Source organism: Neopelma chrysocephalum, unplaced genomic scaffold (genome assembly GCF_003984885.1).
Source record: "Neopelma chrysocephalum unplaced genomic scaffold, ASM398488v2 Primary Assembly neopelma1_69, whole genome shotgun sequence".
Lineage (NCBI taxonomy): Eukaryota > Metazoa > Chordata > Aves > Passeriformes > Pipridae > Neopelma > Neopelma chrysocephalum.
The window spans coordinates 8,356,045-8,379,467 of record NW_020897729.1 but is presented as its reverse complement, the minus strand read 5'-3'; the positions used below and the strand labels follow the sequence as shown (position 1 = coordinate 8,379,467).

Genomic DNA, 23,423 nt, shown 5'->3' with positions numbered 1-23,423 from the left:
CATGTTGTTTCATCTGCAAAACATCAAGAAGCTCAGAACAATGCTTACGCTTTTCCACCACAATGGCCCAGTAAAAACTGTGTGTTTTAGGAAATCCAAAAATGACTAAGACTGCATTCATTTCTCTGCACCTGCTTTGAAGCATCAACAGGCTTGTTTACAACATTAAAATTCCCAAAATACTTACTTGTGGATGAAACAAGAATCCCGGGGAAGGTCTCAAGTATTTCTCTTTTAAAGCTTCCAGTGGGTCAGTTAACTTTCTTTTTTCTACTCTGTAAACGTTAAAATTAGATTTGCTTGTGATGAATCAGTCTCAGATAATAGTCATCATACAGCTACTCATGTTTAAAATAGGCAATTATGCATCAAGTAATTATTTTCTTAGAGATAATGGTACAAGATAAGGGAGGACAGTCAAGTCTTGATACCCAGGTACAGCTCATTACTGAGGTGGGGGCTGTGAATCTTCATTAAAGGGAGATGATACCATTTATATACAGAATAAGCCTATACAAACAGGGAACAGAAGTTTGGTAATAATTATAACAGGAACCAATGATCACTTACTGAGCACTTTTATAAAGAAATAAGAGAGTGTGCTCTCAACTCAGAGGAGATCAAGGCAACAGAGCCTTGAGCAATGGGTCTCACCTGCCCATTCAGGACATCACAGCCACCACCCTGGAACCCTCTCGTGTGCACAAAGGAGAAAGATGGGCTTGCAGGAACACACCAAATCTGAGGTGCCAGCAGCAAAGACTGCAATCCACTCATGGGCATTCAGGCAGCAAAACACAGCATGAGTAATTCAGAAACAGCGTGGGAATTTGGGGCTTTTGCTTTTTTTGTTATTGATGTGTATGGTTTAAGGGACAGATCCTGTTGTCCACATGTAGATGTAACTCATGGCAAAGGAAGTCTCAGTAACAACTGGCCTCGTGCTATGCTGCCAGAACTTGTACAGATTTCATTAGAATCACAGAATGGTTTGGGTTGGAAGGGACCTTAAAGATCATCTAGTTCCAACCCCCCTACCGTGGGCAGGGGAGTTTGTAATGCAATTTAATTAGTTTGTAATGCAGGGCCATAAAGGATGGATCATTATTTCCGCTGCTTCAGGCATTTTAAATGAATATGACGCAAAGAAAACCTATGGTCTAATACAGATATCAATCTGGCATGAAATAAAACCATCTCAGTAAATAGCATCATATCCTGTTTCTTCATAATGCAGACTTGCTGTCTTATGCACAAGCATTCTGCAAAAACTTTGCCCACAGCATTCCTTTATCAGATAAAGTAATAAATTAACGTAATTTACATGGCAATAACCTTCTTTTTTTAACAATAGGCTGTAAAATCAGTCATTTATATTACAAATATTTTTATGGCTAATATTTCTCTAAACTAATTTAGATGCATGACTTTGGCTGGTTACAGAAAGGGCAAGGGGGCTGACGTACAGAGGATGCAGGTGAAATTCAGATCCCAGTGAGATCCACCTCGGCTCTACCGGGAAACACCAGGAGGTCTGGATTTTACCACTGGTTTTTAAAACCTCAGCTCACTGACAGTGTCTGCTTGTTCACGTATCAAAGCCGACACTGAGGCTCCCACTGACTTCAGGTAGATCTATGGCAGATCATTCCAGGTAGATCATGGATGGGGCTCTGAGAAACCTGGTCTACTGGAAGGTGTCCTTGCCACGGCAAGGGGTTGGAAGGAGATGATCTTTAAGGTCCCTTCCAACCTGAGCCTTTCTGTGATGACTCTATGATTAACTAGCCCACTGGGGAGGCTTTATAAACACAAGGACGCTGTGCCTTCAATTCCATGAATGAAACGCCTGAAGAAATCAACCCACTACTCAAATATTGGTAAAAAAGGGCAGAAATCACCCTCAATTTCCATGTTCTTAATATTCCTTAGGACCAATGTTGTACTTATGAGATACTCCCACTGAATTCAAGAGGAACTGGCAAGATGGAGTACAACAGGCCCCCTGGGGAGATGCACTGTCAAATCCAGAGGAAGCCAGAGTGGGCAGCATTTTGGAAAAAAAAATTTCAGGTAAACCAGTGATGTCAAATACACAGTAAATATACAGACATTCAACACTGATGCCAATTCACTTATGGGTAAGAGAATATATTCAGTTTCTTCTGCATGTCAAGCTATGCAGGTTAAACTAATGGCTCATGGCAATGAGGGCAGTCATGAAGACTTGTTAACTGCAGCATTACCAGCCCTGGGGCTGGGTGGGAACAGCTGGGATGTGAGGTGGGATGTGCAGGTCAAAATGCAGCCTGGACTCCCCCCCCATGCCCCAAAGTGGGACAGTGCCTCCAGGGACACCGGGAGGGGGACGGGGTTGTGGCCCTGGCTGCCTGTCCCAAAGGATGCTGAAAGGCAGCAGATGGTCTGTTACCTGTAAATGGGATCCATAAAGAATGGGGTGGGCCTGGCGTGCTGCAAAGAGGACTCTGAAGCTTTCCTTTGCTCGAGGTCTCCCCCCTTCTTCTCTCCAAAGACGTGGTTCTTCCGAGGCTCGGCTTGTTTTGTGCTGCTGGCTCGACTTCGGCTGCCCATGCTGAGATCCAGCGGCTGGTCCTGGCTGGCTGCACAGGGGGCTGCTGGCTTTGAGGGTATGGGAGTGAGTGGCTTCTCCTCCTTACGCTTTATGGTGAGGTCAAAGGGAGACTCAGAGCTTCCCTTTGGGATCTTCTTTATTTCACTGGGTGATTGGGGCTCCACTTTCAAGGGTAACGGTCTCAAGTCTCTATCAGGAAATGGATACATTGATTGAGAGAATGCTGGAAAAAACGGGAGGGGAAACATGGAAGGGTAAGGTAAGGCTCCGACTTTTTTGTCTTGCAGCCCCACAAGTCCTGTTGAACCAAAGTACTTTTCAGCAATAGAAGCAATAGCCTTTATAGAATCATTCACCGCTCCTGACACCGCAGTCTGCTCCTCTAAGGATGGTGAGAAAATGGAATGATTGCTGTGGTCTTTCTTATTATTTATTGACGCCAGGCTCTGCAGAGAGCTTACTTTGTCTTTGAACATTTTACCATTTTCTTTAAATTTCTCTTTCTCACTTTCAATGTCACTTTCCAGATCAGAGCCCGAGGTGGTTTCCAGGTCACTGCCACTGGGGGTACTGACATCGTCAAGGTCAAGGTCACTACTCTCTGACTGGTCACTGAGTTTCTCATGCGGCCTCTCTTCAGAGGACCCTTCTGGTTGAAGCTCCACTGGCTTATTCTCCCCTACTGGTGGTTGTTTATTTAGTGCCTTCAAAATATCCTGGGTGGCTGGCAGTATCTGAGGATTTGTCATGAGGGGACTTTGGCTTTTGTTTGTCTGATCTGCGCTTGGAAGTCCTTTAACAGGAGAACTAGTAGGTAGCAAAGGTGGCCTGTGGTACAAGCCTGAAGGAAACAGACCGGGGAAGCTAAAAGAAAATCCAGGAGCTGTTGGAAAGGTAAGACCAGCAGGATGCCTATTGGCTCCAAAATAGTCAGCAAGGCCCGGATTTGCATGATTCATATTAACCATGGACGTTTTATCCATAGCTGGGGTTCCAGGAAGAGAAATGCCTTGGCCAAAAAATCCTCCTGCTGCAAAATGGTTCTTGCCCTCACAAAATCTCCTGTGTTTATTTAAGGAAGACGTAGTGCTGAACATTTGTCCACAGTCTTTGCACTTGATTTGGGTTCTGCAATCAGCATGCATGCGCTTATGACGACAAAGGTTTGAAAACTGAGTATAGGATTTATGGCAGACCTCACCTGTATGTAAACAACAACAACAACACATCTCAGGCTTTATGGTAATTGCCCCCACCCCCAAAATTGTGCAAATAACACCATTTTTTTTACCCACCAAATGTCACCGAGGAAGCCGCGGGGAGAAGTTTGGGTGCACAAATGCACAAAAGCTATTGTACTCTCCAAAGCAAGGCAGACAAACATCTGAAGACAGAATCAAAACCCGCTCCAACAAACCAGAAAAGGTCTGGAACCACTAAAAGACACACTCTCCTTGTTTGCTCTTTGCATTGCACAGTCAGTACCATTATTCCATGTTGCATCAGCCCCCAGAGCCCCACCAAGAGCCACGGTGCTGTGACCCTGTATGAACCCACAGCACTCCTGTGTGAGAGCACAGGTGTCTTCAAATGACATCCATTCATGTCACTATTCCCATGTGGAAATTAGTCATTAAAATAAATATTTGCAGGACCAGACAGAGATGGAGCTGCCTCACAGAGCTTTCAGTCTGTAAGACCACAAGGATAGGAAAGAGGTGAAGGAAGAGACAACAAGGTATTTCCAGGTATAATCTTGATAACAAACAACACTTTTTTCCACCTACAATTAAAAATTTAATCTCACGGAAGTCCAGGCTAGAGCCTGAGTAACCTCAGCCTAGTACTCTCATATGTCCCAAGCATTTCTATTTGTGTAAAGCATAGTCCTTACAGGTGCCTGTGATGCTGTAACTCTAAATTCCACATCTTAATAACTTTACTAGTCATAATATTGCTTATTTGCCTCTTGCACACGACAAAATACACTGCATTTCAAAAAAAATTTTCATTTAAGAATGAAGCTGTATTTATTTGCACGTCTGATGCTCAGTAAGAGCCCAATGGATTTCCTTTCAAACTCCTCTGGGATGAGAAATAGTTTCAGCCTCACAAAAGCAGCACTTGGAGAGAGCCTGGGACCACAGAGGGGAGCAGATCTACCTTGGGAACACAGACCTGATCTAGCCTGTGACACTCAGCACAGCTTCCAGTGACCATTGGCAGCAGCAGGAGGCTGGAAATGCTCCTGGTGGTACAGAGACACTATGAAGAGCCCATCATGTCACTGATCCAAACAGGATTCTGCACGTTCCTGATTTTCTGGCTGCTACAAAGCTTAGGGGGCAACAACTAAGTTAAAGTAGGGTTTGGAAGAGGATAATGCTCAGCTCCCCAGTGCCTTTTTATGTCACTTTTTGGCATCCTTTGGATAAGAAGGAGCACTGGGCAAGTCTGAGTCTTGTGCTCTTCATTATGCTAAAATTTGTCTGTACCTCTGCACTACCTTGCTTCTAACAGTTGTTTAAAAACAAGGCAGCAGCATTGTCAGCAAGCAGTGTTATCCCTCTGTAATAAATCCTTTTTTTTTTTTCCCAGCCAGGAAAAAGCATGTGGCCGCTTTATTTTTATTTAATTTGTGTTATATCATAAACTCTCATCTTTCACACATCAAAGCCGCGCAACAATACACATTGTGTATTCTCAGGGCTTTTTAACAATAATTTTCATGATTTGAGACAGTCTGACATAATTTACAATGGCTCTATTTTAAGCCCGCAGAGGAAACTGAATTGAATGTATCCCATCCTGCACTCTTGGTTCCCATGAACTGCAATCACGTCCTCTAACTTCCACTCGCACCGGGGCCCGCACTAACCTTCCTGCTCCTCCGAATCTCTGCCCTTGAGAAACCTGACCACTTGTTGTCATCCCTCAACTGTTTACCTCTTCAGGAGGCTGCTCCATATCTCAGCAACAATGCTCCTATTGTTCCACGGCCCGATCCTGCCCCATCCACCCGTTTTCCCTGCTCACATCCCACTGACATCCCTGGGACAATTCGTTGGGGCGGAGAGAGCGCAGGATTGGGCCCAAACACAGGAAATTTGCAATGCGGTAATTCAGGAAGAATGTTTGGTGCTGTGTATCAGTAACTGTTCCTGCTGGAAATCTTCATTCACAAGGAGAGACAAGAGAGAAAAGAGAGAAAATCAAAAGTATAACGAAAAATATAGAAGAAAAAATATGTAAGGGAAACAAAAAAGAGAGACACAAAGGATGAGGAGAGATTATTCTAGTTCCTTGAAAATGCCTGTTTTCCTCTTAAGTACTTTCTGCCCCTTCTTAAAAATATTTTAATTTTTTATTTGCCTATTTAAAATAGAAATATTTTTTATTTAATATAGAACTATTTATTGTTTACTTTTTGCAGTATGAAGCTCTGATTTTTCTGCTATTTTCTCCTATTTTTAGCCTAATTGCAGGAATAAAATTTCTGCTCCCACCTCCAAACTTCAGGGTACAGAACCAGGCCCCTTACCTTCACCGCTGAGGTTTTACACAGTGAGCTCCCCCTGCTCCCATCATGTTGCTCACAGAAACCAAAACTAAACTGACCCAAATGGTGACATGAGTGTCATATCCATAATTTTGCACAAGCTTCATCTTGAATATTATGGAGCAACTCCTCTCCATGTGTAAAGCAGAATAGACCATATATATTTTTCCAGACAAAAATATCTCCAATGCATGCATTTCCAAGGCTAGGCTAAGGTAGAATTAAATATAAATAATGTTTTATGAACTTTCAATCTTGTACCAGGTTGTGTTGAGGGCCTGCTTCTTATTGACATGGTTTTATTAAAGACAAGGCTTTGCTCAGGTAGGCTGGAGTGGCAAGGGGGTGAAAGGGAGGTATTGGCACAGATTTAGTCTTCCTAAAGTTTGGGAAGTTCTGCCTTAAAGAGAAGTGGTACAGTACTAAATTATTATTCTCCGTTAATGTATTCCAAAGTCAACAGAATCAAGAAATACTCAGCTCTGGAGAAAAGCAAAAATATACACTTAGAATTGAGAGATGTCCTTACAGACTATTAAGGGAGATGAAAATTCATCATTTGACTAAATGTATTTTATCGGTTTCAAAGCTAAATTCAATCAATAATGGCAATACCATGAAAATATGTAAATATTTCTCACTACAATCTCAATCAAACGATTAACAGCTGTACCCAGGATTTCACATTTCTGAGCATTGAAGTTATTTGAAACTATTTAATGAGGTGCTGCTTGCTCAAGGTGCCTTTTGTATTTAACAGGCACTCTGTTTAATCCATGGGCTAAAAAGGCTGGAAAAGAAATTTCTAGGCCCAGCTCAAAGCCCTTACCCCTGGAGTAGTTTTACTCCTGGGGACTGTCACCTGAAGCCTGGGTGATCACAGCATCAGTGACAGGCACACTCAGTGCCCCATGGATTTTGGAGAAGACTGTCTAAATAGACTGTGCCACCTCCACCTCCATGGATATTCTGAGGAGCCAGGACTCCTCAGTCTGTGTTATAAGATCCACCTCCTTTTCATCATGTGACTTAAACTTCAGTAGACCGAGGATGGTTATCAGCTTTAATTGCTTCCATGTAGCAAAGCAACATAAGCCGGGTTTGATTTCACCTATTACACCTTAGTACACCCTTTAAATCTCAGTGCCATACTTTTAAGCAACTAACTTGTAAGGGAAGCTTCCCTTCTTGCAGCTTTTATTGCTCCAGAGACCCCAGGTTTAACACAAACTCCCAATCTGGATCCCTAATTGCAAAAATTATTCTCATGCCGAAGCACGCTCTGCACCACCATTGTCTCTGGACCCCAAATTAGCCAGCAGTTAAGTTTGCATATTTTCTGCTTATTAAAAAAAATTACTGTAAGTACTATTTTGAATATGTTCAGTCTATTATGGCATGTGGTTTCTATTTGGGGAGGCTGGAGATTTTGCGAAGGCAGTGAGTAATTACCTTAGTGTTGGTGAGTTTTCACTCAAGCTTGGGCGGTGCACTGTAATAAGAGACAGTTGCCATAAACAGACTGGTACGAGTAAATCATGGTGTGTGGCCTTCTGGTGGAAAACAGATATCTGCTCTAGGTGACCCTACCTCCCTCTCACTGCTCGGCAAAGCTGACCAAACATGTGGTCTCCAAACCCTTTTGTTCTGCGATTACACGGCTCTTACGTGTAGGTCGCTCAATGGGGTTTCATCCCTCACATTGTACATGTGAAGAATACCAGTTACTGTTTTGACTTATCAGAATAAATAGCAACAAAATGCATCTGAGAGATTATTTCATGCACGAGAGGTGCCACTTAAGAGACTTTTATGTAAGATGTTCCAATAGCACTATCTGAAGACTCCCCACCTAACAAGAAGGTACTGTTTTCTAACTGAGAGTAACCACTTAACCTTGCAATCAGCTTTAAATGTTATTAGTGATATTTAACATTGGACCTATTTATATATTTTTCTCATTGAAGGAATCCATATCAAAAGTATTATTAACCCAATGGCAGGTTACAGATCTTGCACAAATTAGTTTTTTAAGACGATACTCCTTCTCTGGAGGAATTATATGAGCTTGTGGCCAATGGTTTTTCCAGCTGTGGTGTCAATATTTAGGTAAATTATTGCTGAGAGCAGCAAAAGATTAAGAGGTCTGTGGACAAGTAGGGGAGGTGGTCACAAGGCACCTTTCAAGCCACAGCAGGTGCCTGAAAAGGCTGTGGCAGAAAGTAGCAGTACCAAGAACAATTTTTTAAAATATTTTCTGCCTGTGCTTCCCCGGTGAAAGGGAGAGACAACAACCTGCACCTTTATCAAGCAGGGTCTGGCTCAGCAGCAAACACAACCCATGAGACATTAAGGATCTGATTTAAGCCCAGTACAGAGTCAGGCTCACATCCAAGGCAAGTTTTATTGCTGGGAAAGATCTAATAGCTCAACTCAGTACTTAAACTTGGGGCATACAAAGGAGCCTCAGGGAGGGCAGCAAACTGCTCTGACTCAAACTCACTGCCTCTGAGGTTTGTCTCCCAACTCCAGCAAAAGTCATGGCATCTGCTTTGGAGGCTGTGATGCAAAATTAACTCCTAGAGCAGGAAGGAGAGCAGCCAGCTCAGCACGGTGCAAAGCAATGAGGCTGCACGAGGCTGGCATGGCTCCTCCTTGCTAAATCCCACTCCTTGCTTTGCATCTGTGCATGGAAAAACATCCCAGGGATAACAGGTACACTTATACAACATAGAGTGTCTGTCTGAAAAGGAAAATCACACGAAAATAACTCTTTGCATTGGATCACAAATTACCCAGAACTCATTTAACTACTCACAACCCACACGACACAGGTGGGCAGTTCAAAGGGAGCAGAACACAACCTCCTGCTTCCAGCTTGCCCTGCTTTACAGCAAAAGAAACACTTAAACAAACACATTTAGTTGAAGACTTACATATAAAAGGTTTGACACTGCTGTGGATGTGTTTATGCTGTTTGAGGCCTGAAGAAGTGGCAAAGGTTTTGCCACACTCTGGACAAGCGTGAGCACGAGCCCCAACATGCTGGGAACGAATGTGCCTCTGAAGGTTGCTGGGGTCCGTGAAAACCTGCTAGGAAATGAGTACTGATTAACCAAGAAACTTGACTGTGGAAGAAGCCAGTTATTACAAGAGTCTTTTAAAATTCAAACCTTGGAGCTATTTTTGGGAGTGCTTAAGATTAAAAACCTCGCTAATGGGCATCGGTGGGAGCTGTGCCTGCAGGATGGGGCCTCAGTTTCCCAGGATCAGCCAAGTATTGGGTGGATCTGTTAACCCCTTTGCAGCAAATGCATTTGACCTGGCCATTAGAAATTGCACATTTGAGGTCAGGGACTTCATGGAAAATGTGTCAAAATGTGGCTGCTTGAAACCTCTAAGCATTACTGCAATAGAAATACTTTATATCAACAATGGAACGTGTGACAGCAAGAAATCCTGTACACAATACAGTCCTAGAAACCAGGGCTTGGTTGCATCTTGTAATCTCAATAGAAATTCCCATTTTTGCAGCAAATCCACCTGAAACCAACTAAGTTCTCATGCAGAAGGCCCAAGCTTTGGGGATCTGATAAAAAGCAATGCAGAGCACCACATCCTATACAAATAATCCACACAGCAAGCCCAGCGCAGGGAAGTGACAGGAGATGCTCTAGAGATGAGCTGTGCTCAGTGCAGCTGGGGCCCATTGCTATTTCGCATTTTCCTTTATATGCAGTAGTGTCCTGAAGTTTCTCGTCCCAACAGCTGGCACACAGCCCGGGGAACTCTCCACCCTGCGTTTCACTGGGGTTTCTTGCCCCTCAGTGCCTCTTAGTGACCTTCTTACACCCCACCAATCCTCTCAGGCTGCCAAGGGTGAGCTTGAGGGTGCTCAGCATCCTGCATCAGTGCTCACTTCAGACTCCACAGCCATTACCAAATCAAAAGGGGTAGAAAAATAATGTATTTATAAAGTAGAAGTGTAAACTCTTGAAAAACTACCTGGAGCATGGCAGAAACACTACACCCCTCTGCATCCCAGCCCAAGGCATCCCCATTTCCATGCTCCCGTGTATCCAGCAGCACAAGAAGTGCCAGGCAGCCTCAAAATTCACTGTACCTTGGCACAGTTCTCACACTCGTAGTGCTTCCCGCTGTCGTGAGACATTTGGTGACGTATCAAGTTGGACTTCCAGTTAAAGGCTTTGGGACACTGGTCACACTTGTACTCCCTCTCCTCGCTGTGTGACAGCATGTGCTTCTCCAGGCTGTGGAAACAGGAACAGGGCTCAGCATGGTCCATCACACACGTGGGCTTATCAGTGGTTTACAGGAAGGGGAGAGAGCAGAGTGCACAGTTACAGCAAAAAAAAAAAAATTTTTTTAATAGCCCCAAAGGCCCAATCCTGACAGAAACAAGTTTTTGAACACTAGGCTCACTCCAGCCAGGAGGCAGAATCTCCTCCTCCCTACCAGAATAACACATCCTCTCATGTTTTGCCAGGCCACTTGCAAATGCTCCAGGAGATGCTGCTGCCATCTCTCCCTAAGGAGATTATTTCATACACCTCTCAGTATTTCACTCTGGTAATTCTTCCCTGCAGTCTGAATTATTTCTACCTTATGACTTTCCCTCTAAACACACCTTGGATCCCACCACCTGCCATAAATCCGCTCCTTTGATGGTAGTCAATTTTTTTTACAGCGGGAATAGATGAAGAATAACACCTCTGCAGTAGGACAGGAGGAGTTCAAGAAGCCTCTAGATATGGTGCACTACAAATGAAGTTATTCTTGATGATTACTGTTAACTGTGTTCAACTGTGTACTTGTTTAGTCATTAATTTCTAAGTGGTTTATTCAGTCTATTATTAGAATATTCGATGTGCACCTAACTTCTGTTGCACGTCTTTGAATTAACCTTTGTCTCTGAATTTTTATTATTCATTTGTAGTAAACACATATTTTTAAACACCTGTATTGCTCGGTCACAAAGAGTCATAGCTCACACTACTGCTTGGGGAAAGATCAGTACATAATGCAAGAGTAGGTCCACAGAAAAGCCACTGGAAACTGTGATTTTTAGCCCAGTGGATCAACCTATTCTCACATGAAGTTCCCAGTGATCTCTGCAGAATCAGTGACAAAATCTACCAGGGTTACAGTCTCGTTTGGGTTGTGCAGCCCCAATAGCAACCTCCATCCTCAGCCAAAGGTAACGGAAATACTTTCACCCTGTGTATGCTCTTACTTCTACCCCTCTCCTTCCTTTGGGGGAAAAAAATATTTCTGGTTTCTCCTCCTAATATTTTTACACCAACTGACTCTCCATCACGCACCAGTAAACAAATTTGCCATAAGACCCAGAGAGATTCTTGTCCCTGGCTCTGGCACCAGCTCCCTGACTCTGCTGCAGCTCCATGACTCCCCATCAGCACTGGGCACTCCTGGACCCAACATCTCCATCTTCCTGCTCAGCTATTTCTTCATGTAGTTACTCACTTCCCCAACCATGGCTCACTTGGGCCTTTTATTTTATATAATCTGGATATAGCACATTTTGGCACTTTTTTTCTGTGAACTGTCTTTGTGGTGTATGAGCCTTTCAATAATTCAGGAGTTCGGAGAACGACTGCATTCCCTCTCATTTTTCACTCTTTCTCACAGTACTGCCCATCTATTTATGATGACTCGTTCTTTGTTTTCTGCCCTTTCTCTTCAATATTTAATATTTTAAGCTAAATTTACATTTCCTCAATGATTCCCATATGTTAGATATCATCCTATGGCTCTCAGGGAGAAAAGGACTTTAACACCAAATGACTCGCAAAATGCAAAACCGTTATGGACAAGAGTCCTGCCTCATCCAAGCTGCTGGAAATCCTTCTGACTTATCTGCCTCTATCAGACCCTTCAAATCAATCCCTCAGACTGAAAATTAGACAGGTGGAGCCACACACTGCTCAACATCAATGGGTGAACAAGACCTTGTGCCTGCACAAATTCCTGCTCAGTGGGGCTCACCTAACATGTGGGGAGTGATGGTTGGCACATCATGTTTTAATTTCAGTGTCACTAATTTTGTGGAAGTAAAAGGATCAGGTCAGATAATGCTGATCATGTGATGCTGAGCCACCTCCACTCCTGTCAAGAGGAGCAAAGGAGTGTCTCTGTTTTGGGAGAGAGGGCTCCATCTTGCAGAACGAGCACCTGGAGCCTCCAGCAGTAATTATCCAAAAGGACTAACACTGGGCATGCAGAAATCCATGCTGAGCTCTGACAGGCAACACAACACCCTGAATCATGGACTAGTGAGGGTTTCTGTGAAACACACTAAATACTCCAAATTGACAAGTCAGCATTTAAGGGGCATATGATTATTAAGCAGTGCAAACAGACACACTGCTGTCCCAAAAAGGGCAGTTCACAGTCACTTCAACCGTGCCCACACAACGTGGAGAGGAAACAAGACACTATGGAATTGTGGGAATCCAACTGAAGCCATTGAAGAACTTGCACTTACATTTTAAGCACCTACTCCTACCTTTGTAAGTCTGGGAAGACTTGGTCACACTCTTTGCACTCCTGGATTTCATGAACATCCTGAAGGTCATTCTCATTCTCAAGCTTCTTCTGGAAGTCCTCCTCCACCATGGAGAAGGCAGAGTGAGGGGTGCTGCAGGGGAACTTCTGGTGATCTACAAGCTCAGCCTTGGACTCGAAGAGCTGGTCACAGTCCTCGCAGCGGTACTGACGCTCCTCTGGAACACAAAGGGGTTGGGCACGGGGAGACCACATCAGTTTTCAGCCATTTTTAACCACCTTCCCATCAGGAGTTGGATGATGGCGTGGTTAAATGAAGAGTTATTCAATTAAAAAGAGAAGAACCTCAAAAGAAAGAAGGATTCCTAAGAATGCTTTATAATAATGCTTCAATTCTACAATATATGATAGTGCAATACTACACTTTAACTGCCTGGGATGAAAGGCTCAGGACAAAAGTCAGTGTGTTTATATACCATCCTAAATGGAACTATATATATGAGGTCTAAGGTGGATCTCCAGTGGAGGCTGAAGGAGATGACTCAGACACAAACATCAACATCTAAAATAGCCAAAAAGGTGTTAATAGTTTTTAAAAGCCTCTTCATTTCCATGAGTTGCAGCATCCAACCCTGTTTGAATAAGCCAGAGACACATTAAGTCTTTGCTTTAAATTCCAAAACATTGGTCATAATGTGTTTCTTACTGAAAATGAGTGTAGAAGATACTAGAGTGTTACTTTGGAGTGAATACTGCATTCCATTAATTAGCAATTCCTGCAAAAGAATAGATTAGCTGAAGAAAATCCCAAAAAACAAACTTGGCAAACAGTATCCCACGATTTTTTTTCTGCTGGGTTTTCTACTGTTGGTCCACCAGACACCCTGGTCTGGTTCCAGATAAAAATGCCCAGAGGCTCTGAGTCAGAAAGGCACTGAGGAATCTGGCTGAAATCTCCAATGTATGTACTTGGTTGCTACTTGACAGTTGAGCTGATCCAGAGAAAGCGTCACAGGGTTCTGTTCTTGGCCATCCACAAGCAACACTTTGGCTCAGTCTGCTTCTAAATCAGCCCTGTGGGACATAATCCTGCATGTGACTGCAGAGATTTCCTCTGGTGTCATTTATACAATAGCTACTTGACCGTAGGGACTAGGCAGGGAAAACACTGTGCTGAAAAGGGGACCATCTTTAGCAATAACTAAACAAAGTTACCACTGGAGGAAAAAAAAAACCAAACACAAAATCAAATGGGAAGGAACGAATGAACAATCCCTACCTTTTTCTTAAGACAACAAAAGATACTGCTTTAAATGTACAGGCAGTGAAGAAAGTGCAGACCTTGATACTTCCTGCCCTGAGAAAACCCCTGTGTTCAACTGTCCTTGAATCTCTGAGAATTTGTAAAATGTCCCTGTTGGCATGAACTGCAACCTACTGGGCACCAAGCAGATATCCTATACCCAGTTCCCACTGTGGCTGTGTAACCCACTGCCTGACAGGCAGCACAGCAAAAGGAGCTTTTGGAGGGGGGGAACAAATCTCAGCAGCAACTCAGGAGTTTCAGACCCAGAATCTGTGTGTGGGATGAGCACAAGGAGGAATAATGGCTGAAATGTCCTCACAAGTGACAGCAACATTAACAGTCTGAGATTTTAAGAGCTGGACTCAATGATTCTTGTGGGTCACTTCCAACTCAGAACATTCTGGGATTTTGTGGTTTTCTCTTTTCAAGGTAACAGATGTTTGGCTAAGTGAAAAAAAAAACCTATAATCAGGGTCCATACATGTCTTGCAGGACCAGCACAGCCTTAAGATAAGGACATGAACTCCTGTTTTTCTTTTGCAATACCCACAAACCAATCAAATTTCAATCAGAAAAAAGAGAGGCAGAAGATGGACAGATACAACCATGGTCCAGCTCTCTTCCCTGGCTGCAGTAAAGTCATCCCAGATTTCAACAGGATTCCAACAGAGGAGAAATCTCCCTAAATTTTGGCTTAATTTCAGTGATACTCTCTATTAGATGAAAGACTAAGAAGAGGCTAACCGTGGATGTCCGGAGCCATTGTCTCATGTGAATAATCTTCACTCTTCATGAACAGTAAGAGCTCCTCTCCTGGTTCAATATCTGCTACCACTCTGTAGAATATCTGGAAAACAAACAAAAAGAGAAAGCAATGTGAGCAGCACGACAGGGAAAGAGGTATCAGCCACTGCTGGTGAGTGTTACAGACCAAAACCATGTGGCCAGAGCCTGCCCTGTCGTGGTGCTGCTGCTGGAGAGGTGCCCACTGACTGTGGCAGGTCTGCTCCTTCCAGCCCCAAAGCTGTTGTACTTTGGGCTCTGCGAGGACAGAAAGGACGAGTGCTTTCAACAGCCTCTGCTGCAAAATGAGCTGTGTGATGACTGCAGATATCACCAGCAACTTGTGTGTTGAGTTACACCAAACCCGTGAGCAGAGTGGCCATAAAACACATCCCTGAGTAATCCTTGGAAAGGGGAACTCCTGTTGCGTTGGGAAAAGGTACTAAAGTAACTTCAATGGTTGGACTTGATGATCTTAGAGGTCTTTTCCAACCTTAATGATTCCATAATTCTAAAGCAGACATGAGTAGATGCTGCTGGTTAAGCCACAGACATCCATCCCCCATTCCAACCATCTACACAGTCCAGAAAGCTGTGAGGAAACAGGCTTATACAAACCAATGAGCCTGGTTATTCCTTAGCTTCAAATGGAAATCAAAGGAAAAATCAATCCTGGATGAAGAAACACGGTGAGCAGCCAAAGTTGCTGGTGGTGACCCCGTCCAGTGACACCTGGTCCCCTCATACAGGTGATACTGGGCTGTGGGAAGGAGCCCATCAGAGAGGCAGGAGGCTGTGGAGGGGGCAAAGGGGACACCCTCCCTTGGGTCCATGCACCAGAGGAAGCACACACCAGCACCACAAGGCTCTGCTGAAAGGAAATTCCCAAAATCCATCTGGCTGCTTTCTCTCTCTCTCTGCAGGAAATGTAAAGAGCCCTAAAAAGCTCCACGAAGCAGCTCAAATAAATATTAGTAACTTCCTCGGGCCTTGTTAAACAAAAACACATGACAGCTATATTTCTTATACTAAAAAGTGATGTCTTTGCATTTTCTCAGACTAATGTATTTTTAAATGTTTTGCTCCCAAACTCTTTACTCTCAACACTCATTGCAGCGCGTTGGGAGAAAGGCAGAAAATCACCTGCGTTGTTCAAAGCCACACAGGTGCATCTGTCACAGGTAGGGACGGGTGTGTGAAGGTTTGTGGGTGCTTTCCTTGCCCACTTGCACGTGGACCGACACCATCGGCAGCCAGCACATACCGGTGTCCTCCAGGAGGTGGCCGTATAGCCTAATCCTTCCCTTCTGCACAAGCTGTGCCCACAGACAAGGGCTAAATACCTAAAAACAACGAATTAAGTTGCATTTCCTCGGATTTGGATTTTTTTTTCCTTCACCTTGTCCCAGAAGATACTCTGGAGGAGGGTGCAGAGAGCAGTGGTGGAGGCTCCTGGGGCAGCTCGTCCCCCCACCCCAGTGCTCACCCCTCCCCAGGTGACAGGAGTGCTGGCAAAACACATCAGGCACAATGTACCCGTGCCACAAACTCCTGCTTGTGGCAAATTTTCCCCGTAAAAAACAGGAGAAGGAGTTTATGTGCAATGTGATCCGCCCAGGCTGCAACTCCCTCCTCTTCCACACCACCCTCATCGAAACATCAGCTGGGGCTGCTTGGGCTTCCCATTTGTATTTCTTGCCGAGGGGATTTCAAACTCCACCGAGTATTTTGGAGGCCAAAAGAGCCATGGCAGGGTCTCGTGTGTATCTCTTCCTGCAGCTGGATGAATGCCTGGTACCACAATCCCCTCTGGAGACAATGCCATCCTCGGTGCTGAAGGATACGGGGATGCTCTGTCGGCTTCAGCGTGCTGGGGACATGCTGGGGCAATGAAACTCATTTCACCAAAGACCAAAACACATTCAAGTGAAGCCAACTTCCACCTCTTGAAAATAAACCTGATGACAGCGCCACATCCAGTGAATATCTTCTGTAAGTGATGCTTGTTTTTCCCTTTATTAAGATAAATGTATTGAAAACTGGCTTTTTTCTTCCAGAAGCATAAGGGACTCCGCATATCTGAAAGGGAAGCTGCAGTCGGATCTGTGGAAGATAAGCTTGGCTGCTGCCTGGCTTTGGGTGGAAATAAAATGTGCAACAATAATATGTGCACACTGACCAGACAGACTTCTGCAAACATCCCTGTTGGGTGGAAGCAGGATCAGGATCACCACACACCCAGGTGGGACTTCCACCATCCCAGGCAGGCTGTGCCAAAGCTTCTTCTCTGCCCAGGACAGGTTTTGTGTCACAGTCAGGCAAATGCAGCTGCTAGTCTGACGTTGGTGGTGCCTCCACACCAAGGAGTAACAAAACCACAGCAAAGCCTTCTCCAGTATTTTTCCTGTCCCATCAAAGGTGTTTTGATAGACCTTTGATAGACCTTTTCACCTCTCACAGCAAACTGAGGACACATGGACCATACAGGGGCATAAAGAGGGCCTTGTTCACCAAGTGCTGTGCTGGGGAGCATCCCTTCTCTCTGGGAAGCGCTGGTACAATGCTGCATCTTTCTTGCAGCTGTGGGACAAATCCCTAAACAGGGAATAAACTCTGCAGCCAGTTATCTTGTCTGTGTTGGTATTCAAAAGTAACAGAGATGATCAAACTACCCATCAGAAACTCCTTGGCCAGCCCCTCCACACCTCAGTGGGGAGATGAGACAGCATTCTAAAAAACTCCCAAGTTTTAGGTTGAGTGATGTTTCTTTATTTTGCAACTCAAGAGCCAAGTGACTGACCTCCAGGTCTGGCATTTACACGTTATTATAATACTAACTTTAATTATTATTAAAAATAGATTTCTTAATTTCTGTATGTCCAAAAAAAACCTCACCTGCACCAACGCTCTACACATCAATTTGAGTTGCAGTAAGAATCTAAAATAAAACATACTGAAGTTTAAACCAAAACAGTCGTGCAGGTAAATTTAATCTGATATTAAGAGTTGTCCTTACTACTTCACAAAAAAAACTTTTCTCACTCTTCTAACCTAAAACCTCCTGGAATTATCCTGTCTGAAAAAAACTGAGAAGCCAACTGTTGCAATGAACCATGTTACCCAAATTTTGAGGCAGCAGCAGCCTACTGAGAGCTGGTGATGGGGGGGGGTCCTGCAACCCCCAGATGAGGAAGCCCATAATTTCCCCCCAGCCCTTAAGGTCTCCCTCAGGCTGCCCATGTTTTGCAACTACAGCACCTCTGCTGTGGGCAGTATTTTTTGTATTAGGAAATACAAAGATAGAATAAGTGGATTTTTCAATTGCAAAGCCTGAAGATTTCTTGGGTGCAGTCCTGACTCTACTGTAATTAATGAAAGATTTTCATTTTCTGGACAGCACTTCTCCAGACTATCAAGCCCATTCCATTACCCAAATTTTTGGGGTTAACCTGTGCGAGCGTGCATCAGTCTGCCTCGAGATCGAGTATAGGAAGAGCTTCTGCACAGGAGAGGAACAACGAGCGGAGGGGGGAAAAAAAAAATAAAAGCAAAGTCCAGATGCACATTTCACATGCCCTGGGATCAGCGGTGTGTGACTGCAGTTTATATAGGAAGAGCAAAATCGGATCCAGATCTGGAAACACTTCCAGAGTTCAGGGGGTCCGAGGTGGGGAGAAGTTGGAGGAGGCCTGGCTCATCAGTCCTCTGTGCCTGCCCACACCACAGGTCAGAGATCTCTGCTACCGAGCAGAAATAAAAGCTCCCAAACTGCAAAGCCGTAAAGGGAAAGGGGAGGAGGGGGGAGAAAAAAGGAACACACACAATTTACTTTTAAATGGATGAATAAGGCCTCATTGTTATGAATCCCAGTTTACTTTTCCTGGTCAGGCACTTGAAATTTTATTTATGCTTAATAGACTGCGTTTGGCATGTGTAAAGATGACAGAAGCGTGAATTATGAACGACCTTCGACCTATTCAGGAAGTTGTAATAATTGCAATAATAGCTAAAACGCGCTCCCCGCGAGCTCGGCCGGGCCGTGCTGTGAAACACCCCGGCCACCCCCCTGCCCCGGCCAGCCCCACGCCACCCTGCCTGCACCCCCCTCTGCTCCCTCCCAGCATCCCCCCAGAGCCAGGAAGATTTAACCGAAGTTACAGTTTGGGGGGAAAAGCGACACTTTGGCACCGGCTGCCAGGCACACATCAGTTGTGCCCCAAAGAGTTCTCGTGCACCCAACTAAACCCTGCGTGCACAAGAGCTTTGGGAAACACCACATGTGCTCCACTGCTGCTCGGGAAATTCAGATTTTAGGGCAGGTGAGAGATGCTGCTCTGAGTCTGCTCGTACTTCAACACCCAGCCCACGCACTGAACTCACAGCTCCCACCACGGGGGGATTCTGCCCTGCCCCACAAAGCTACAAGCGGCAGGACCGAGGTGAGGATCCACTCTGCATGGGATGGTGGGATGGAACAGAAGAGCCCAAAGGTGGATTGTTCCCTGGCGAACACCATCAGCACCCACAAAACCCCGCACTGCTGCTCCTGCACCAGCCACGGGCATATCTATCCCAAGCCTCAACTCCTTGCTGTCCTTGGAGGCTCTGGTGCTCCAGAGAGAGCATGTCCTGAATTGGGGTAGGAAAGTGAGTGCCTGTAGAGGCAGCCTGCACACTGCCAACTGGCATTCACCCCTGTGCTGCTTCGGAGCAAGAGTGGAACTTGCCTGAAAAGCAAAACAAATTAAATGTCCAAAAGTAATAATAAGCGTTACGTTCAAGGAGCCCCATCAAAACCAGGAATTATGCCCACCAGGAAAAGGAGGACGAAGAGATATATAACTTCACAACAAGCCCTAATTAAGAGTTTGAAAGGAAAAAACAAGAAAGAAAAGGGTCCAAATGGTGAAGCTTCAACTTTAGCTCCTGTGATGAACAACTTGTGCAGCTGGAGAGCTGTGTGATGAAACCCGAGCCAGGTTCTTCTTGCTGTACTCAAGCAAATGATAAATTGAAACAAACCCGAGTTTTTTCAAGGGCTAATGTAGAGGAGTCCTGCCTGAAAGCTGTACTTGGCCCAAAGAAAACTTCAGCAAAAATCCACAGGCAAAACTCAGCAAGTGTCTGCAGAGGCATGGGTGGGAGCCTGGTGGGGAAGAGGACCCTCCCCTCACCCTGCCGAGGTGGTGGTGGAGCACCACAGTGCCTCAGCACCAGGACTAAGAATCCTTTCTTTCTTCATTTTCAAAGTGCCTCAAAACTGTGAAGTAGGAAGGATTGGAGGAAGGATGCTCCAGGAATCCCCATTTTTTCACCTTCCAAGGCAAAAGGTGCCTCCTGCTTGCTCACTCAGAGCAAGGAGGGAACTGCGGGGTGCCTCTGCAGGACACCCTCTTCAGCCTCTTGGGGGCTGCAGGCCACCTCCTCAGAGCCATTCCTGTCTTCTTTCTTCATAGATGAATTTTAGCTTCTGTGAAAGACCTGGTTCCAGGTGAGAGGCTGCCACATCCAGCCAAGCTGCTCTGGTCCTGCAGAACCTCCTGCTTGGGGGTCACTAACCAATGACACCAGACCCCAACTCCTGTGTGCCCACCTGTTCTCCTGAGCTGACCTCACCACTCAGTTGTCCTCCAACAGTCGTGAACCCTCATTAATGAACCACACGAATGTCAAGCGAGGTGCAGCTGTGTCCTGGCTCTGTGGCTCTCCATAATCCTCTACACTCTGGCAAGCAGATGAGTAGGATTTGACAGCTCTCATCACAAAAAAGGCATTTTTGTTTAGAGACAGCATGCCTTATCCCTTTCATTAAACACGAATCATCAATAAAAACCTTACCACTTGGCAGAAATGGCAACAACTGGGTTGTTGGGTTTGGTTCTGAACAGCTTATTTTAGGTCACGTCAGGACAGTCCAACGCCGAGAGTGGTAACACCACCAGTGCATCAAATTCCAGATAACACAGGCAGTCGTAAAGCCCAGGCAGGAATTTCACCCACAGCCTCAGCTTTAACTGCAGCAAGTGGAAAAACACCAAGCAGCTCCTCGTTCCACCAGCCCCAAGCTAACACATCCCTGCTCCACTGGAGACAGATTTTCAGTGGGAGCTGGATTAAGTTTTATTTGCTTAATAACTAATAAGTCATAGGAAGAATCATGGCAGAATGGGGCCCCGTATGAGCTCAGCGTGTGTGTGCCCTCCTGACCCACAACAGCCAAAACCTTAATTTCACTCTCCGACAACAAAGCCTCAAAACTATTCCTTAAATACACAACTTTTGCAGGTGGCTGTGCAAGGAGCCTCTGCCCGCCACGGAGGGGGGGCCGCGGCCGTAAAACCTGAAACATGAGGCTGTGCCTGCAGATTAAAAAAGTTTGTAAAACGTGTAAGATGGGATCAGATCTGGTGGAACCTACAGCAGTAGGTTCACTCCTGTAAGTTTATATCACTGACATTGGGCACGTTGTTAAGGGTGTGATACTACTGGTTTTTCTCCCTTTGCAGCGGCACATACTTGAGTATAAGGAAAGAAAACAAAGCACACACAAAAAAAAAACCACCAAAAACCTATTTCAGCACGCACAGCAAGCTAAAACCTCAGTAAAGTGATCTGAGCCACTTTGAGTTTTCCATGGATAAACCAAAGGGAGTCTTCAAGACCTGCTTTGTTAGGGGGGGAAAGACCTGGAAGCTCAGGGCAGTTTCACAGCAGTATGTGGCTGTATCACTGTCAGAACTCTGCGAGCAATAAGCAAGATAAAAACAGCATTCAGGTATTTTAACTTCAACACCAACAACGTTTCTTAAAAGAAAAAAAATTAAAAAATAAATTATTTCTTAGAGCTTGAAGGTGACCGTGATCCCAGCCTGGAATGTGTGACAGCCCCTGCCACGCCACTGCCATAGTCACCGCTGGATTTGCAGCTGCACTTTCATTAACGTACATCTTTAAAAATAATGCTTTAGCTGGGCTGACAGTGCTGCCAGAAAGCCTAACAGGGCTAATCATTCTGAAGTCATTAAAAAGTTGAATTAATAGATATTTAATGATAACAGGGGAGTCGTCCAAGTTACCAGAAACTGCTCTTGAATCCTGACTCTCAGATGAAAAAACGCATTCCAGGGCAAGAACAGGGACAAGACTCTCTGCAGTTCTGCACACGCTGTGGTCTCTTTGGGAAAAGGCAAAAACAAGAGTGCCCTGTTTGTGGAATTTGATTATTCATATCCATCTTGAATTACATATGTTCAGGTCAGATTAAGCATGACAGGAGATAATAGGAAGACAGAAAAAAGAAATCCTAGATCAATCTCATTTGAAATAAAAAAACCCCAAACCACCAACAACAAAAAAAATGCAGCTTTTAAACCCTACTCCAGCTGCAATCAAATGAAACGTGAGTTGCATCCAGCGTGCATGTTTTGACTGCATCCCACCATTATCGAGCTGTTCATCTCAGCAAAGCTCATTTATACAGTCATAAGAAAGAGCCCAGGCCTTTTGTAAAGTTGATCCTAAGTGATGAAACCTAACCTCAGCCGTGAGTCAGGGGGTGGGGTGGTATGTCTCTGAAAAAACTCTAATAGAGAAAATGACAAAAAATGTTTTTCTTTCACTCTTTTTGTTAAATACAGCAGGTAGAACACAGCAGAGTGACTACATTACACATCGCCCTGAGCCCATCTAAATCCTGCCCCAAGCAGTCTGGGAATCATACCTGTCTGTCAGTCAAGCTTGCATTTAGTAGTATAAACTTGTGGGCAGCATGAGCCTGGGAGCGCTGGCAGGATCTTTTACCTTCTCAGGTAGAGCCCAATGTTTGCTTGTGAATTTTACAGATGAGTTGAAGCAATTAGAGGTGAACAATTACTGCTGATCGAGTGTCTGTGCCTCGGGAGCGAGCAGCGTCCCCGCAGCGGGGATGCTCCCCGTGCACCCAGGGCTGCTGAGGTGCTTTGTGTTCCTGGGGGAAGAAAGCGGAACTGGGGTGTCCCCCCAGCAGGGTGTCCCCCCACCCCTGCACCCAGCACTGGCTGTGGCTCCAGCTGAGCTGGGGTCTCCTGTCCCAGCTGGGCTGCACCACCTCTGCCCTCCAGCTCTAGCTACGACCACTGATACACATCCTCAGCTCCACCTTATTTTTATTTTCGTTTTTTTTTCCCCATCTTTTTCTTTTTTTTCCCCCCTTCTTTCCAGGAGTTACCGAGGCCCCATGACCCCCTGGCAGCCCCACTCAGTCTATATATGCACGCTCAGCCCTGACTTGCATTTGTCACTCCTCGTACGCGCACACGTTTGGCCATGTAACGTCCATTTCCCAGTTTGCCTTCCTATTATATTTTATATTACCTCTGGTGAGTTTGTGCCAGAAGAAAGCAGAAGGAGGAGCTGCTAGAAAGGGTTTTTCACTTTAAGACTCGAGAGCACATTTTTAGCATTAACTTTTTAGGCTCTGGTCATAAAACGTTGGGAGTACGCGGACGATTCTGTGGGTAAATCCGCAGCATTTCCAGAGGGCCAAATGGACAACAATCCCTTGCTGACAGCGCCCAGCTCACAACATGCTACTTGAAAGACAATCAAATCCTAATTTGCAAATCTCAGCAACAAAAAGCTATAAAAATATGGAATTA

General features: G+C 45.0%; 1 protein-coding gene across 7 annotated transcripts in view; it reads right to left on the bottom strand.

Moving 5' to 3' along the window:
- The window catches only part of MECOM (MDS1 and EVI1 complex locus), a 333,473-nt gene that overhangs the window by 20,962 nt on the left and 289,088 nt on the right, over nucleotides 1-23,423 (bottom strand). For 3 of the 7 annotated variants that reach the window (XM_027685628.1, XM_027685630.1, XM_027685632.1), the window contains 6 exons: nucleotides 14,749-14,851; nucleotides 12,700-12,916; nucleotides 10,276-10,423; nucleotides 9,089-9,245; nucleotides 2,432-3,794; nucleotides 188-275 (listed from right to left, as the gene is read on the bottom strand). In XM_027685628.1, coding sequence (XP_027541429.1) covers nucleotides 188-275; nucleotides 2,432-3,794; nucleotides 9,089-9,245; nucleotides 10,276-10,423; nucleotides 12,700-12,916; nucleotides 14,749-14,851 — 2,076 coding nt within the window. The remainder of the gene's footprint in view (nucleotides 1-187; nucleotides 276-2,431; nucleotides 3,795-9,088; nucleotides 9,246-10,275; nucleotides 10,424-12,699; nucleotides 12,917-14,748; nucleotides 14,852-23,423) is intronic. The other 4 variants (XM_027685629.1, XM_027685631.1, XM_027685633.1 and 1 more) reach the window with 3 other exon arrangements.